Genomic DNA, 14,159 nt, shown 5'->3' on the forward strand with positions numbered 1-14,159 from the left:
TGCGGATGTTTTGTTGGCGAACACTGCCCCCTGCTGGATGGAACAGGAAAACGCAGGCTGCTAGTGCTCTGGTCGGGTGTAATTTGATCACATACACACAATTTTAAGTAAATTCTATATATTTATGTCTAAAAACTACAATTTCCTCGTGGTAGAACCTGAGATTAGGAAATAAACCAGGAGTTTCAAAATGTACTAAAGACGCTCTGAAGAATTTTACATTCAGTGGGATATAAAATATTTATAAAACCAAATGAGGAAAAAATAATGTGTCTGATAAGCAGTAAGTTTACAACGCTACTACCAAATCTCAAAAACATTTATTATTATATTAAATTTAGACAGTGCACTTGTTTATGATTCAAACACAAGTATTTCTGATTTGCTGTACATTTCCATGCTTGTACTGGGATGCATTCTATTCAAGTCAAGTCAGCTTTACTTGTCCAAAGTGCTGAACAGAGGGACAATGTAGTCAAAATAAAAGAAAGAATTAAAATAAATGAGATAAAAAAAAAATTTTTTTTTTACATCTATACATGCATATATGTGCACATACATATACACACACACAGGACCACACATGGACATGAATACATATATACATATACACATGCATCCATCATCCATCAAAGACAGAATAGACCAGCAGCCGATTTCAAAGTGATCTGAAGCCTGTGAAAACAAGGAGGTTTGATTTAAAGATTTCCAAATAGGAGGCAAGTCTGTTCCAGAGTCTCGGGGGAGCGGCGGCGAAGAAACTGTCACCTTTAGATTTTATTTGGGAGCGTGGGACCAGTAAAATCATCTGACCGGAAGGCCGCAGAGTTCGAGTGGTTAATGCGGGCTAAGAGATCTGAAATGTAACCCGGAGCCAAGCGTTGGAGAGCTTTAAAAACAAATAACAGAACCTTGAAATCGACTCTGTACTTAACTGGCAGCCAATGTAAAGATGAAAGTATCCGAGTAATACTCTCTCTGGTAACCGTCAGGAGCCTTATAGCTGAATTTCGGACAAGTTGCAGGTGGGACACAAGTTTCATTATATAATTTTTCAAGGGGTCTTATATCTGTTTTCACACTTATATGCTTTTCATACAAGTTTCACACAAGACAGATACAAACTCTATAAGATTTATATATATCTTTTCCATATGGGCAGGGTTGACTGACAGAGAGTTACAGTAATAAAGACGTGCCAAAATCTAAACATGGATAACTGGGAAGTTGGAATTGTTAATGATTTCTCTGCGGCACGTTTGGTGCGTTGGTCGTGCCCTTTGACCTACAGCCTACATTAAACCCTGGGTCATTATGTAAAGCTCTGTATTATATCAGTTCTTTGTTTGTGGTGCACATTTTTCCATCACCTACTCTACAAAATACAGAACAGTGTAAACATCTTCCAGCTCATGAAACACAGCTGAGGAGATGCCTCTTAAACATTATTGCACTTTGCTTTCTATTTTGCTTCTAAGGAGGTTGACTTTCTTTTTTAAAAGTTTTTAAACTGGTCTTCAGCTGTAGTTCTCCAGCCCCCTGCACGGCTTTCAAAGCTTCTCTTTCCACATCAGCTACTTTGAGCCCAGTCCTTGGACCTGAGCATTTTCAGAAGAATGTTTAGTTTGTTAAGCCACCCAACAACCAACCCAACCAAAAACTTAACAAAGAAGCAATTTTCTTACCAGCAGCTTGTCACCAAAACACAAAATCACAACAAACTTTCTTTTTAATTGCAAAAACACTTTTATTACATTCTTAAATCCACATATAGTATCACCATTGTGCAATAACACTTCACTGTGTTAAACCCTAAAGGGCTTTATATTCATGACATGTCATAAATTATTCCATATTAAAATCTATATTGATTTCATAGTTATAATCTTAAAATAGAGTGAAAATATAAACAGAAGGATCATGACAAAGAGAAAGTTTAGGGCGACATGTTTAAAAACGCTCTTTAAAAAAAATAGAATTACATCTCTCCAAGACAAAAGGACACTAAACCGATGAGAAACAAGCACATAAAAGGATAAAAATTTAGAAATGAAAGATCACAACAAAACCAACACAAGAATCCGAGATTATAATCCATCTTTTATATTTATATGTAGATATATATATTTATATATATCCTATTTAATCTACAACTCAAAAAAAAACATTTTGCAATAATGATATTAGACAGGGGTAAAATCTTTGATACTTCTGTAATCAAACATTCACAAGAACATGTACTGTACACAGTGATCAAGGTTTAAAGGTCTTCTATGTTGGTGCAAGGTGTCTTGCTAGCTAGACTGACTGCAGACACTGTAGGACAGAGAGCCCAGCTATCTCCCTGAGTGACTCTAAACAGAAATGCGAGTGCAGAGCGTAACTACTGCCCCCCGGACAGACTTTAGGCCTGCAACCTCACAAAATATACTCAATCTTATGAAGTTAGCGCGTCTAGCGTTTTCAGGCTCGACGCACAAAGTATTGCACTTTGTTACAATCTCTAAATGCCGTTCGGCCATTTTCAGCCGATCTGAAAAGAAGGTGGCTGTGTATTTGGTACATTACATTATAAATAGCATTACTTGCTGTGCCGCAAGGTCAACTTAGTCAAAGTGCTTATGAAAATATTAGCTATAGTACACGGCAAAAAAACAGCTCAATGTACTGAGAACGATGGGAAAGACAACATTGCACAATCCCACAATGCCTCTGTCTTAAGTACCAAGACAATAGTAACACCCCCTTCATACTAGCTGACAAAATATAGTGTATGGTGAAGAGCACTGTCCCAGCAGTGCAGAGTAAACCTGGCTTACATTTTTACACAAAAGCAGACATCCAACATCTGTCGCGTGATTGTCTTAAAAAATGCTCGAAATAGAACTTAGAATTACAATTTCTTCACAGCCTTTTTAGGATATTGGCAGAATGGATGCTCCTTTGTTTCTACACAAGTCCAATACATTCCCCAGCTATGAAGACGCACCCTCTGTCTGCAGAGTGCGTCTCCAGGATTCAAGATAGATCTGTATCTATCCCGGGCTTCCTGGACCTAAGGGCATGAGTTGCTCTGACAATCGGAGAGGATGTCCTCAGGGCAAGCACATCCAGCAGGTCATTTGCACTCATTTCCTGTCCAGTTTTAAGCAAAAACACAGTACATTTTGAAACAGTTAGCACTGGTGTTCAGATTTTAGCACTAATTGCTGATTTCTAATACGAAGCAGAAATAATAACTCAGGGGGGTAGCTGATGGCTCTGTCAACCCTTTGCTGTGCCATGTAGTGTTTGAAAAGGGTGAGGTAGTAAAGGAGTGGAGAACAAGAAACAGAAGGGTGAATTCTCTGATCAGAACGCCTGCCCGACCCCACAGCGGCGAGGACCTGAGCAGAAAGGAAATCTTCTAACACCACCATCCACCTACCTCCAACCATACTGGTGGTGATACACTAACTGTCACATTCAAGAGCTTTCTTTAATCCCGAGTCTTTTGAACCTGTGGGTGGCGACGGTAAGGAGGGGATCCTCCGGGGGGCACGATAACCTCTCGGGGGCTGGACTCTGGGCAGCGGGAGGGTTTATTTAGTGTTTCTCACTGGTTTAGCATGAGCGCGAACCCGTAACATCTCTTGCCCAGAGGTCATTTTTTGATTCTAAGGAGGACTCGTAAGTGCTAGTTTACATTTTTACATCTCAGCAACAGCCTGTCTCTCTCCGAAAGACCCACAATAGCTCTGTGTGCGTCTCTCTAAGTGGCATTCGCAAAGGGAAAAGGTAATAGGACTGAGGTCACTGATTAGATTAAAAAAAAAATAGAGAGATCACTTACGTCAGTGTCTGAGGGTGTGCTCATAAAAATACCTACGACATTTTCAGCGTAAACGCTAAGTTTTGTACTCCGTGTGCAAGACTTTCCAAGTGCTTGGCAACAGAGACGCTAAATGTTCGCCCATGACCCACACAGTTTAAAAACTCTGTCTGCTCGAAAGTTTGATCATGGTCCCTTTAAACAGTTTGTTCATATGTTAGAAAACTGAAAAAATATGGGTGCTACCAAAAATACTTAAAGAAACAATTAACAGTTACTAGACTGACGATGGAAACAGGCATCGTTACTGCAAATCTCCACAAAGTAGGTGAGGATTTTAGGTATGTACATTCTATATCAAGCGCAGGGCTGTGCTGAATGGTTCAGGGAATGGGAGGTACATTCAACAATAGCTTACAGGAACTGTGAGAGCGGCGAGAGTCCAATTTATTAGAAAAGAACTCAACCTAACGAGAGGTTTAAGGTCTTATAGAAAAATAATTTTGAGAATACAAAGAGCGTAGGCTACTTTTGAATAGTTCCTTTAACTCCCTAAAAGGAGGTAAAGTGCATGGATTACCCAGCAGCACTTCCTGTCGTGTTAGGTTTAAAGGACTGGCTCGCAGAGCAGTGAGAGCCAGAGGTGAGAGGAGTGTGCGCTAAAGCGTAGCATGCAGGATTGTCATTGAGCTGCTGGCTGGTGTTCCTTCAGCTGGTTGCCACATTTGAATCTTCCTCTCCCTGCACCTCAGTGTCACTATATGACTCACAGCACTTAGCTAAATAGCCCTAGCCCTCTGTGGAGTCTGGGAAGGTGAGTTCACTGCCAAAAACCTCCCTATACAGAGGAGGGAACGTATACGCCGTCTCTGGGTGAACCAGACGGAAAAACTCCAGTTTGTCAATGTGAAGGTTGCAAATGGACCTCATCGTGGGAAGCTTAGACACCATCTAGAAGAGAAATGTAGAAAAGATTAAGGATTTAAAGTGGACACAACTTCCAGTAAATGTTAAAATATTAGGGTGTTTTAGCCAAAATAATGGTGATACAGGAGCTGCAGCAGGCTTTGTACCTTAGCCAGTTTCTCCTCTGATGTTCCCTGTCGCTGTAAGCAGCGCTGCAGAGCCACGTAAACCTTCTCCTGCAACTTCTGGATCTTCTGAACATCCGTCAGCCAGGGTCGGTCTGAAAGAGAAGGCAGTCACATCGGGTCATTGTTTGGATCTGAACCCAGTAAGTTTTAAATGTGTAACTACATATAAACAAAACATGAAGCTTTTTACAAGTAGTTTTATATTGTTTTGCTATAAAAAAAAAAGTATATATATAACTGTCTGTGTTTTACAGGACTGCACACCTTTTTCCAAAACGTGAGCTTTTATTGACTGTTAAACATCCACAATTTAACCACAGTCGCCATGGTTTCAGTTTCACTTTTATACTATGATACAATGATGATGTAGGCGGGCTGCAAGGTAGGGGTGAAGATGAATCATTCATTCATCAATAGTATGCTTTGGTAAAAGGCCAACAGTAGTTTTCAGCTTGTGCCAGAACATTTAGCAAATTATGGGGTTTATAAATATCTTGTGAGCGCTAGTACTGTGAGGTAAATTTGAACTGCATTGAAACCTGTTCAAACCCAGCATGCAGACACAGTTCTTATGCTACATTTGTAGGACATCCGGACAGGTTCATTCATTTTTAAGGTAAAAAAAACAAAACAGGGAAGCTTCAATCAATCAAGCAATCAATCCCCAACAAAAAGGTTTATAAGTTTACAGATCCCAGGCAGAAAACCTGTACTGACCCTTCTACGTGCATTAGAAAAACAAAACCAGAGCATCAAGGTGGTACTCGGACGCACCGAATATCAGTTACACCAGTTTAGCATGTGTGAGTGGGTGATTTCCTGTCATCTCACCTGGCGAGAGCAGCACAGCAGCACTGAAAAGAGCAATCTCCTCGTCAGACATCTGTATACGGCTCAGGCTTTTAGCCAAGTCAAACACCGCATTCACAAGGTCGTCACAGCCTTCGGGGACAGAGAGGGAAAAAAATGGCATCAGAACAAAAATCTAGTGGCTGTGATGAGAACGGTAAACAATTTAAAAATGACCTAAAATCCTCCGCTCTTCCCTTCATAAAAGTTGTTTGGAGAGAAAACTAGCAAGCCAGGAAGAGACCGTAAACGTGTGGACTCACCAAGAGCTTTGAAAAGCTGAGGAGTGGAGAATTTTCCATCAAAGAGCATTGTATTATTGATGGGGTTGTAGGCCCGACACATGCGGATGAGCAGGACGTCCATGCAGCCTATTGACACAAACAAAAAGCCATTCAGGATAAACACATTCATACTGAGCAGAGATCAAACACGATAAAACCAGTTACCACAGTCACATGTTCGGTTTATTTCATTTTTCAAATAATCCCACATGTGACTGACACATTAATAACAACAACAACATTTCCAGTAAAGATGCTCTACTACAACAATACACAAAGGCGAAGATTTAGATTTACACAAAACTACACATAAATTATATTGATTTAAAATGCAATGGGACCACTTTGAGCTGCGATGTTCTGATCTGAGAGAGCTAAAATAAAGCGTTTGTGTTTGTGTGTGTCATGTACTGACCTGCTTTGAGGAGGATAATCTGATCATTCTGACAGAGGTCCATGAAGCCAGAGATGCGCTTAGCAAACTCCACCACATACTGGATTGCATTGGTGATGTGAACGGCACACTGTTGCCAAATCGCCTCAGCTGACTGCAAGAGAAAGACAAACACAGGAAGGCCATCGGATTAAAGCAACACATGAGACATTAAACAAGTTGTTTGGCATGGTTACAGTTTTTTTGGGGGGGGGGGGGGGGGGGGGGGGGTTTCGGTCGTACAGTGTGGTTTAAAGTATTTCACGCATCTCGTGTGAATCTGCAGTGTCCATCTGTGGCCTTCCTGTACGAATGTTCAGATTAAAGCGACAACGAAGAAAGGAACATTCCAACAAGTCGTACCTCTGATTTCTGCGCTTTGTAAAAACTGAAAGCATTCCTTTGATAACCTTGTAAAGGACAGTGTGAGTTTACAGAGTAGGATTAACAAGCTGGAATCACGCTGCACATCATTTTTGTCCCACTGTGTCAGATTAGCTAATTATAAAGTCATAAAGTCTCACTGTTTCTCAACAAACAGCCGCTCGCTGACTTTCACAATTTGCACGGAGGCCGTGTGACTGATTTCCAGGGAAAACAATGTAAACGCACAACGGCGGCTGAAATGGTGCGCACAATACCAGCTGTGTTGTGTTACTCTGTTTTACAGTTTCACCAACTTCTGCAAGTTTACAGTTGGACTCGCAGCAGCAACAAAAAACCCTCAAAAATGACTCTGCACTCGTTTAGGTCAGCAGCAAATTTGTCAGCAATAATCTGTCTAAAGTTTACCTTGGTCTGGTATGAGCGGGTCTCTTCTGGGCTGTACAAGGTCCACGCCATTCTCTTGAGCTCCTCCGAGGTGTACTGGTTCGTCTCGATGTGGGACTTGACCACATTCTGGGCAACGCGCTCTGAACCAAAAGAAAGTCTTACTTTAGTTTCTGTTTTTAGATTTGCAAGAGCATTCGAGAGGTTTCTAATATTCATGAACGTCTTATTAGAGGGTTTGATGCTGACCTATCTCGAGCAGGGAGCAGCCGTCAGGCAGCGGGTTGAAGATGGCGTGTGAGAAGAGTCCAGAGTCATGCAGCAGCTGGTACTCATGCTTGATGCTGTGGTTTCCGTCACCAAAGTCCAAGCTGGTCTGCTCTGGGGAGCTCTGCGAGGAGGAGCCGCTGCCTGCACTTCCTCCCATCATATCCAGGTTACAGTAGTCTCCTCCGCCATCGTCCGGGGTCAGCGGCAGGTCAAAAAGCAGCCCCTCCGGCAGCGTTGTGATGTCGTCCAGATCGCTGAGCGTGGCGCTGGAGCCTCTCCTGTAGGTACGGCCATGGTCAGCCGTGTCGCTCTTCTCCTCGCGGGAACCAATCCCTCCGCACTCCTGGGACTGCTGGTGCTTCTGGACCTCTGCGTACAGGCTGTCACGCTGCTTTTTGGACATTCGACCAAACTTTACAGCTGCAGTGGGGAAAAACGAAACATTTAAAGGTCTCGGTAAAACAAGCGTTAGCGTCTCACCACTGTGATGGGCGAAAACTGGAGTGAATTAAATACAGATCTTGTAAGCGAACTCACCATCGCGGCTCATGCCCAGAGCGAGACACTTCTGCAGCCTGCAGTGTTGACAGCGGTTACGGTTGGTCCGGTCGATTAGGCAGTTCCTCTGTCGCGAGCACGAGTACATGGCATTGTTCTGCTGGCTGCGCCGAAAGAAACCCTGCAAACAAAAGCAGACGTGAGGGGCGCATCTGACAAAACGCATCGACACTTTCTAAAGATCAGCTCTTCCTGTTTTTAAACCAACTGCTGATGAATGTTGCTCACCTTGCAGCCTTCACAGGTGATGACACCATAGTGAATCCCTGATGATTTGTCCCCACAGATTTTACAGGGAATGACTTCTATTTGAGCTGCAGAGAGAGACAAGTGCAGAAAAACGAGAAACTATGAAATCCACATTCACAGGTACAGATTCATCAGAACAAATGTGACAATAACAGAAATATGATACAATTTATACAGAGTACACATAAAACACAAAACATAAAAAGGACGTAATCCATCACTCGTTCATCGTTAAAATCTCTCAGCGTGGGCGACGCCTGAAACATTAACCTGTTTTCAGCAAACCTGTTGCTCTGCTCGCGGCGTTTCTCAATATTTTTTGGACCTTTTATTAAAACAAGAGTTGATCAATTATTTATATCTGCTTTTAACTGTCAGAAACATTTTTTTCTTTATGATTTTACTGGCAAAATCGAATTGGTCACATTTATAATAAAAATATCAGTAAGTTTCAATGAAAATGAAAACGGATTCAATCCTCTGCAGAAAACCCAGAACAGAGTCTGCTTTTTAGGGCAGTCATGCTGAATGCAGGTATTGTCAGGCCTTTACTCCAGGCTGACATAACGCTCAGCTTTTTGAGATCGAGTGGCGGCCGTGCATAGGAGACTTTTTGGCGCACTTTTCCTCACAGAAACTGGCATTGCATCATCTTTGCGGCACGATATTTGAAATGCAGCGGATGAAGATGAGACACATTTGTGATTATGTTAGGAGGAGAAGGAACACAAAAGAAACGTACACAGTACACCCGTGGAGTTCACTGAAAGCCTGAGCCTTCTTACCGAGGAACAGGCTGTTCTTTTCATTATGTTGTTTATCTAAGTAGCCGGGCCTCCTTCGAGCCCAGAATAGCAGGTCAATTGCATTAGCTGAGGCCCTGGGTTATAAAGTTTCACAGCTCTTTCTTGCTCTGTAGCTTTTCCTCCAGGTTGAACACAATGTTAGCGGGTAAACAGCAGCTATTACTGCCACGCTGACTGTCGCCGTGTATGCTGTGTGCAAAATCCCATTTTTCTAGGGCTCTCAGCCGCACCAAACAATCCACTAAACCACCTTTGCTGGGTCACAAGGGGCATTAGGTAACCGGTAAATCACACAAAAGGATTTAACTGGTCTTCAGAGCTTTTGAGAAAATTGCTGTTTTCTGAAGGGGCTGATTTAAACCACTCACAACCAATAAATTTCATGAGTCACTCTGCGTGGGGAGAGACCTGCGTCACACACTGAGGCTAAATTAGACGGATCGGTGACTGACATCCTGCAAATCTTGACTTATTGCCTCATTAATTTCCCCTTATTTTTGCCTTATAGAGAAGTTTTGTGTGCAGCACAGGTGACATATCTTTAAGGATCTGGTTTATCTAGAACGAGCTAGACACTGAAACGTAAGTGTGGGATATAAATAAATAAAAGGCAATGGAAAAAAAAAAGTCCCATTCTCCACTGCTCCCTTTATCGCTCCCCCCTCAGAGCCTTACCCCGCCCTTCAGCCTGTTATATAACTGCATCTGGCTGCATTCCACGAACGAACTCATTCAAAGGTGGTTGTCCCGGCAACAGTGTGACGAAAGTCCCACACCCTCCTGCGCTCCTATTGGCTTTCGAGGGAGAAGTCAGGCCTGTGAGTCGCAGCCTCACCTGCCAGTCAGCTGAGCGGCACAGCCAAGCTCAGCAAACAAGAGCTGCTCCACTGACACAGTTTCCCATTCAGTGGAGGGGAGGCGCCTGCGCTGGCAGCCTGCAAGGAACACAATCCTGCTTCTGGCAGGTTTTAAGGTGGAATCAGACCTGACTTGGTCTTTAAGTACAGGCGGGGTGGATTCCTGCTTCTGGTTTAGAAAGACAAGGGTGTAACATTTGATTATAGAAGGAGACTAGACTGAAGACACAAATATCCAACTTATTTCCAGCAGCATGTCGTACAGTAAAACGCAGGCAGACGCAGCAAATAGTAGGTCTTAACTTGTTACAGCATGTCAGGTGTTTGAGTGAAATCGCATCTGACTTTGAGCTTGGCCATAAATCTATTTTTACCCTGGTGCAGAGTGGCTGTGCAGAGATTTCCCCTGCTCTCAGGGGCTCTTTGCCAAATAAACCAATAAATGTTGCATAAACTAAAATGCTGCACATAAGTACACTTGATTTTGTGTAAATACCAGCCTGTAGATTAATCATGCCGAGCCCTAAAGGCTAACACACGCTGCTGTGATTCGTAAACATGTTGCTGTGCAGGACGGGTCTGAACAAGAGCGTCTTTATTCTCGCCCTGTTTATTTCTCAGCATTCATTTTTGTTCCAGGACCAAACAAAGAAACTCCTCTTTGTTTCAATGCCAGATTGTATGTTTAAGCCCAGAAATCTGTGTGTTTTTAGACACAGTCACATTAGAACCTAATATTAGCTCAGTGATCAGTGGCTTCAGTACTAACTGACACCAGCTGTATAAGTGAAGCTTGATCGAGCTCAAATATGTAAACTTTTACCTCACAGGCTGTGCTACCTGTGGCTGTGCTACCTGTTGGAACCTCCAATTCAAAAAGAATTATTCTTCCATCAGGTTTACGGCCTTTGAAACCTTCCAATTCAAAGAGGTTTTCATGTAAAAGTCTCTTTTGTGCCAGTTACTCAACACTTCTTTCTTTGTCAGCGCTGTAAACAGTGAGCGAGGCAGACTTTGCCCTCTTATCCCAGCTAATCAAATACCGTCCAAGGTCCTATTTGCCCTAGACTTTACATTTACCTGACATATTGTACACTTAACCCATAATCGAACGGGTATCCGGGGCATGTGTGGTATAGCACGGCATATGGTTTTGTGCAACATAGCATGAGGACTGGTTGCCATTGAAGAGCTTGCTGCAGCCAGGTTATTCAATTACCCACTTTCTACAGGTTTCCCATTGAGGGCCCCAGTGGCCACCTGTTTTCTGTACAGCTCCGGTAGATGAGGAGTAATGATTGCCTTTTCTCTTCTTCTCCTCCCACTGACCTACCTATGGAGCACAGTGTGGCCTGACACTAACCCCGAACATTTTAAAAATGTGCTGCAAGCGTAATAGATTGATCTGCGGTGAAATGAAACATTTTATTGCACACAGAGGATGTCACACTCCCACAGTACACTTTTTCTTCTAATTATCTCAGATTTTCAGACAAATGTAATGAGACACATCTGGCTTGAAGTATAACCAGCCTATCACTGGAAGCCAGCCACGTCAGTGCATATACACAATGTGCCGTACACAAGCCTGTCTGCACACGTCAGCCTCGCCAGATTAAAAGGGTGTTTCTCTTCACGTTTTTACACTGGCTGTATTACACTGCTAACAATTAAACATTTAAAGTGATTGCCTTAATATAAATATTTGCACGCCTTCATTCTACTTTTTTGTTTGCCTTGTATTAAATAATTATATGCTGAGCACAGTGCTGCGTCTGCCGAGAAAGCGGGTCTCTGTAATCCCGCACCATTGATCAGAAAAGATAAAGTGCATTCAGCTGGCTGTGTGTGTGTGTGTGTGTGCGCGCTACTCCAAGCTCAAACCCAAGTGGGCCTGTGCAACACAAGCAAAGACGGACTGAGGAATTCGCTTCCCAGCATGTAATCGCGCTCGCTGCTGCAAACAGCAGGAACAAATTCAGGACTGTGCAGAAACAATCACAGTCACCTTGAATTAAAATCTCTTTACGTCTGTTCGCATGTCTGTTATCTGCTTTCACAGAAATGCTTATCGTGTATTAGCACACCTATCAAATGATAATGGATTATGATACTTTTTACTCTAAACAAATGTTAAAGAGAACAAAATGATATTTTTAACACAGTGACTGCAGAATGAAGTGCAGTCATAACACACACAGAGCTGTCACACTGTGCTCACACAGCAGCCTGCAGGTTACACGAAGAGTTAAAGCTTTAGATAAGAGGACTGGAATCTTAGCATGCAGTTGTCAGACACAAAGGGCACCTTGACACATACAGTAACTTGCTGTGAACTTCCCCAAGGCTGCACAGCCCACAGATAGTGGCTTTGATGCTGAGCTCAGCACAGCAGTGTCCTTGGACAGCAGAGACGGCGTCCCTCTTTACTGCCACCGTGCCTTTGATTGGGGGGCGGGTAACTGAGCTCAAATGCAGCGGCACCGAGTATGAAACTCTCTGCACCCACCCGCCTCAAACTCAGTTACACTCATGACTCTGGAAAAGGCCAAATTCAAGTGCACTTTAAGATCTAGCTTACATTTGTGTTGTGAGTGGCTGTGTCTTGTAACCCTGCTGTGTCCATATCCTGCCTGTCACAGCGGTGTGCATGATGGTCCAGCATCGCAAAAGCCATTTGAAACGGGCAAAGTCAACTCCAAACACAACACGCACATGAGAGGAGGAGACGCGTTTGTGTCCCATTATTTTATCTGCAACTTTGAAGAAAACTGAATCTTTAAAGACAGCAGGCTGTCCCAGCTCAGCTCCCATCCGATGAAAACATCCCTGAAGGAAATGATCGACTGTGTTTTATTAATCTGACAACAGTATCGGTGTACACGCACGCGCACTCACGCACGCGCCGTAATCCTCAATGACAGAACTAGGTCAATGGAGCACCTCCTCTCTCTCTTTCACAGAAAAACCGAGTCTGAAAACACAAAACTCTCTGATTTATGAATTATAGGAAACACCGGGACAAAAGAGAAACTCAAACAACCTCCATATTATTATCATTATTATTATTATTAGTAGTAGTAAACTGTATCACACAGCAGGCAGCTCTAACATGTTAACAGTAAAACTACTTCTAAAGCGTGTCTGTAAGTATAAACAGTAGGAAGGTTAATAATCACTGAGAGCTGATGCTGGAAATAACGTAAACAATCCTGGCTGCAGGTTTTTGTGCAGCCACGAATCACTCCGCTCTCCTCCTCCTCCCTGCCTCTTACATAACCGGAGCCGCTCGCAGATTAGATTTCCTCTAATCACGAATCCCTGCTCGGATCCGCGCTCACGGCCATAATCTATGTTTAACACGACCCTCTTTTTAAAATTATATTTTTCACTCTTTGTGTCAAAAGTGTGCAAACGAGCCTGGCAGTCTTTGAAGTGACAGCTGGTAACTTCACGTCCGATCAGCTGCGCGTAGTCGGAAACTTTCTGCGGCCGCTAGCGCACGAACAAACACGCAAATACACCCAAAAGTCACGTTTTCCACAGTAAGAAAAGAAACCTCACCTCTCATGTCTGCCGTGGGTCTAACCGACTGTTGGGGTCATAAATGTCCGCGTGGAAATGAAGCCAAGGAACTGTGACAGCAACGCGCACTTACTCGCTCCACACCGGAGCCGCTGGAAACCGTCACAACAACGACTCCTCATATGGATCCGTAACCCGCAAGTGTGTGACAGCACGCCTCCGCTATGTGCGTTCTGTTTGCGGGAAACTCCAGGCCTGCTCTGCGCTCTGCTCCTCTCTGCTGCGCGGTTCGCTCTAACCTAGTTTCGGCGCGTGGACTACACATGATCCTCATCCCGCGGCCCGCCCGCCTCGTGCCCAGAGAGCTGACGCGCGCTCCCCCTCCCCCTCGCGCTTTAAGGAGGCTCTCGCGTGCGTGGGAAAGTGTGGCAGTGTGTCACTTCAGACCGGCAGCAGACCAGCGTGGGAACTGTTTACTCTCCTCCTGCAGACCTGCGGCACGCGCAGACTGCCAGGGAGGCCCCGAGACCCCCAAGACCCCCCCCCATCATTGAGTGTGAGAACACTCAGAGAGCAGCAAACACAAAAACTCAAACTATCACAGCTTTATTAGGTATATAAATAATGACACACACACACACACACACACACA

General features: G+C 43.7%; 1 protein-coding gene across 2 annotated transcripts; it reads right to left on the bottom strand.

Annotated features, from left to right (window-relative positions):
• Window positions 1-1,722: 1,722 nt before the first annotated feature.
• rorca (RAR-related orphan receptor C a) lies at window positions 1,723-13,822 on the bottom strand. 2 transcript variants are annotated; one of them, XM_086282133.1, is made up of 10 exons: window positions 13,547-13,822; window positions 8,299-8,384; window positions 8,050-8,191; window positions 7,492-7,932; window positions 7,264-7,385; window positions 6,454-6,586; window positions 6,018-6,125; window positions 5,737-5,847; window positions 4,885-4,997; window positions 1,723-4,762 (listed from the first exon to the last, which is right to left on the bottom strand). In XM_086282133.1, exons 1-10 carry the CDS (start codon window positions 13,551-13,553, stop codon window positions 4,601-4,603), a joined length of 1,425 nt encoding a protein of 474 aa, XP_086138259.1. In that variant the 5' UTR covers window positions 13,554-13,822; the 3' UTR covers window positions 1,723-4,600. The 2 variants fall into 2 exon arrangements, with proteins under 2 accessions (XP_086138259.1, XP_086138260.1); XM_086282134.1 differs by lacking the exon at window positions 13,547-13,822 and adding an exon at window positions 12,564-12,782.
• Window positions 13,823-14,159: the final 337 nt, after the last annotated feature.

This window comes from Aulonocara sp. 'chitande type north' Nkhata Bay, linkage group LG23 (genome assembly GCF_057382095.1).
Source record: "Aulonocara sp. 'chitande type north' Nkhata Bay isolate Kocher_YH1m ecotype deep benthic linkage group LG23, A_spYH_male_GT1.1, whole genome shotgun sequence".
NCBI lineage: Eukaryota > Metazoa > Chordata > Actinopteri > Cichliformes > Cichlidae > Aulonocara > Aulonocara sp. 'chitande type north' Nkhata Bay.

What these genes read in the sequence shown, in the direction of transcription:
- rorca (XM_086282133.1), bottom strand. An exon ending in CTGCTCCCTGCTCGAGATAG is followed by an intron (nt 7,386 to 7,491) that starts GTCAGCATCAAA and finishes CTTTTGGTTCAG; the next exon opens with AGCGCGTTGCCCAGAATGTG. An exon ending in GATTATCCTCCTCAAAGCAG is followed by an intron (nt 6,126 to 6,453) that starts GTCAGTACATGA and finishes TTGTGTCAATAG; the next exon opens with GCTGCATGGACGTCCTGCTC.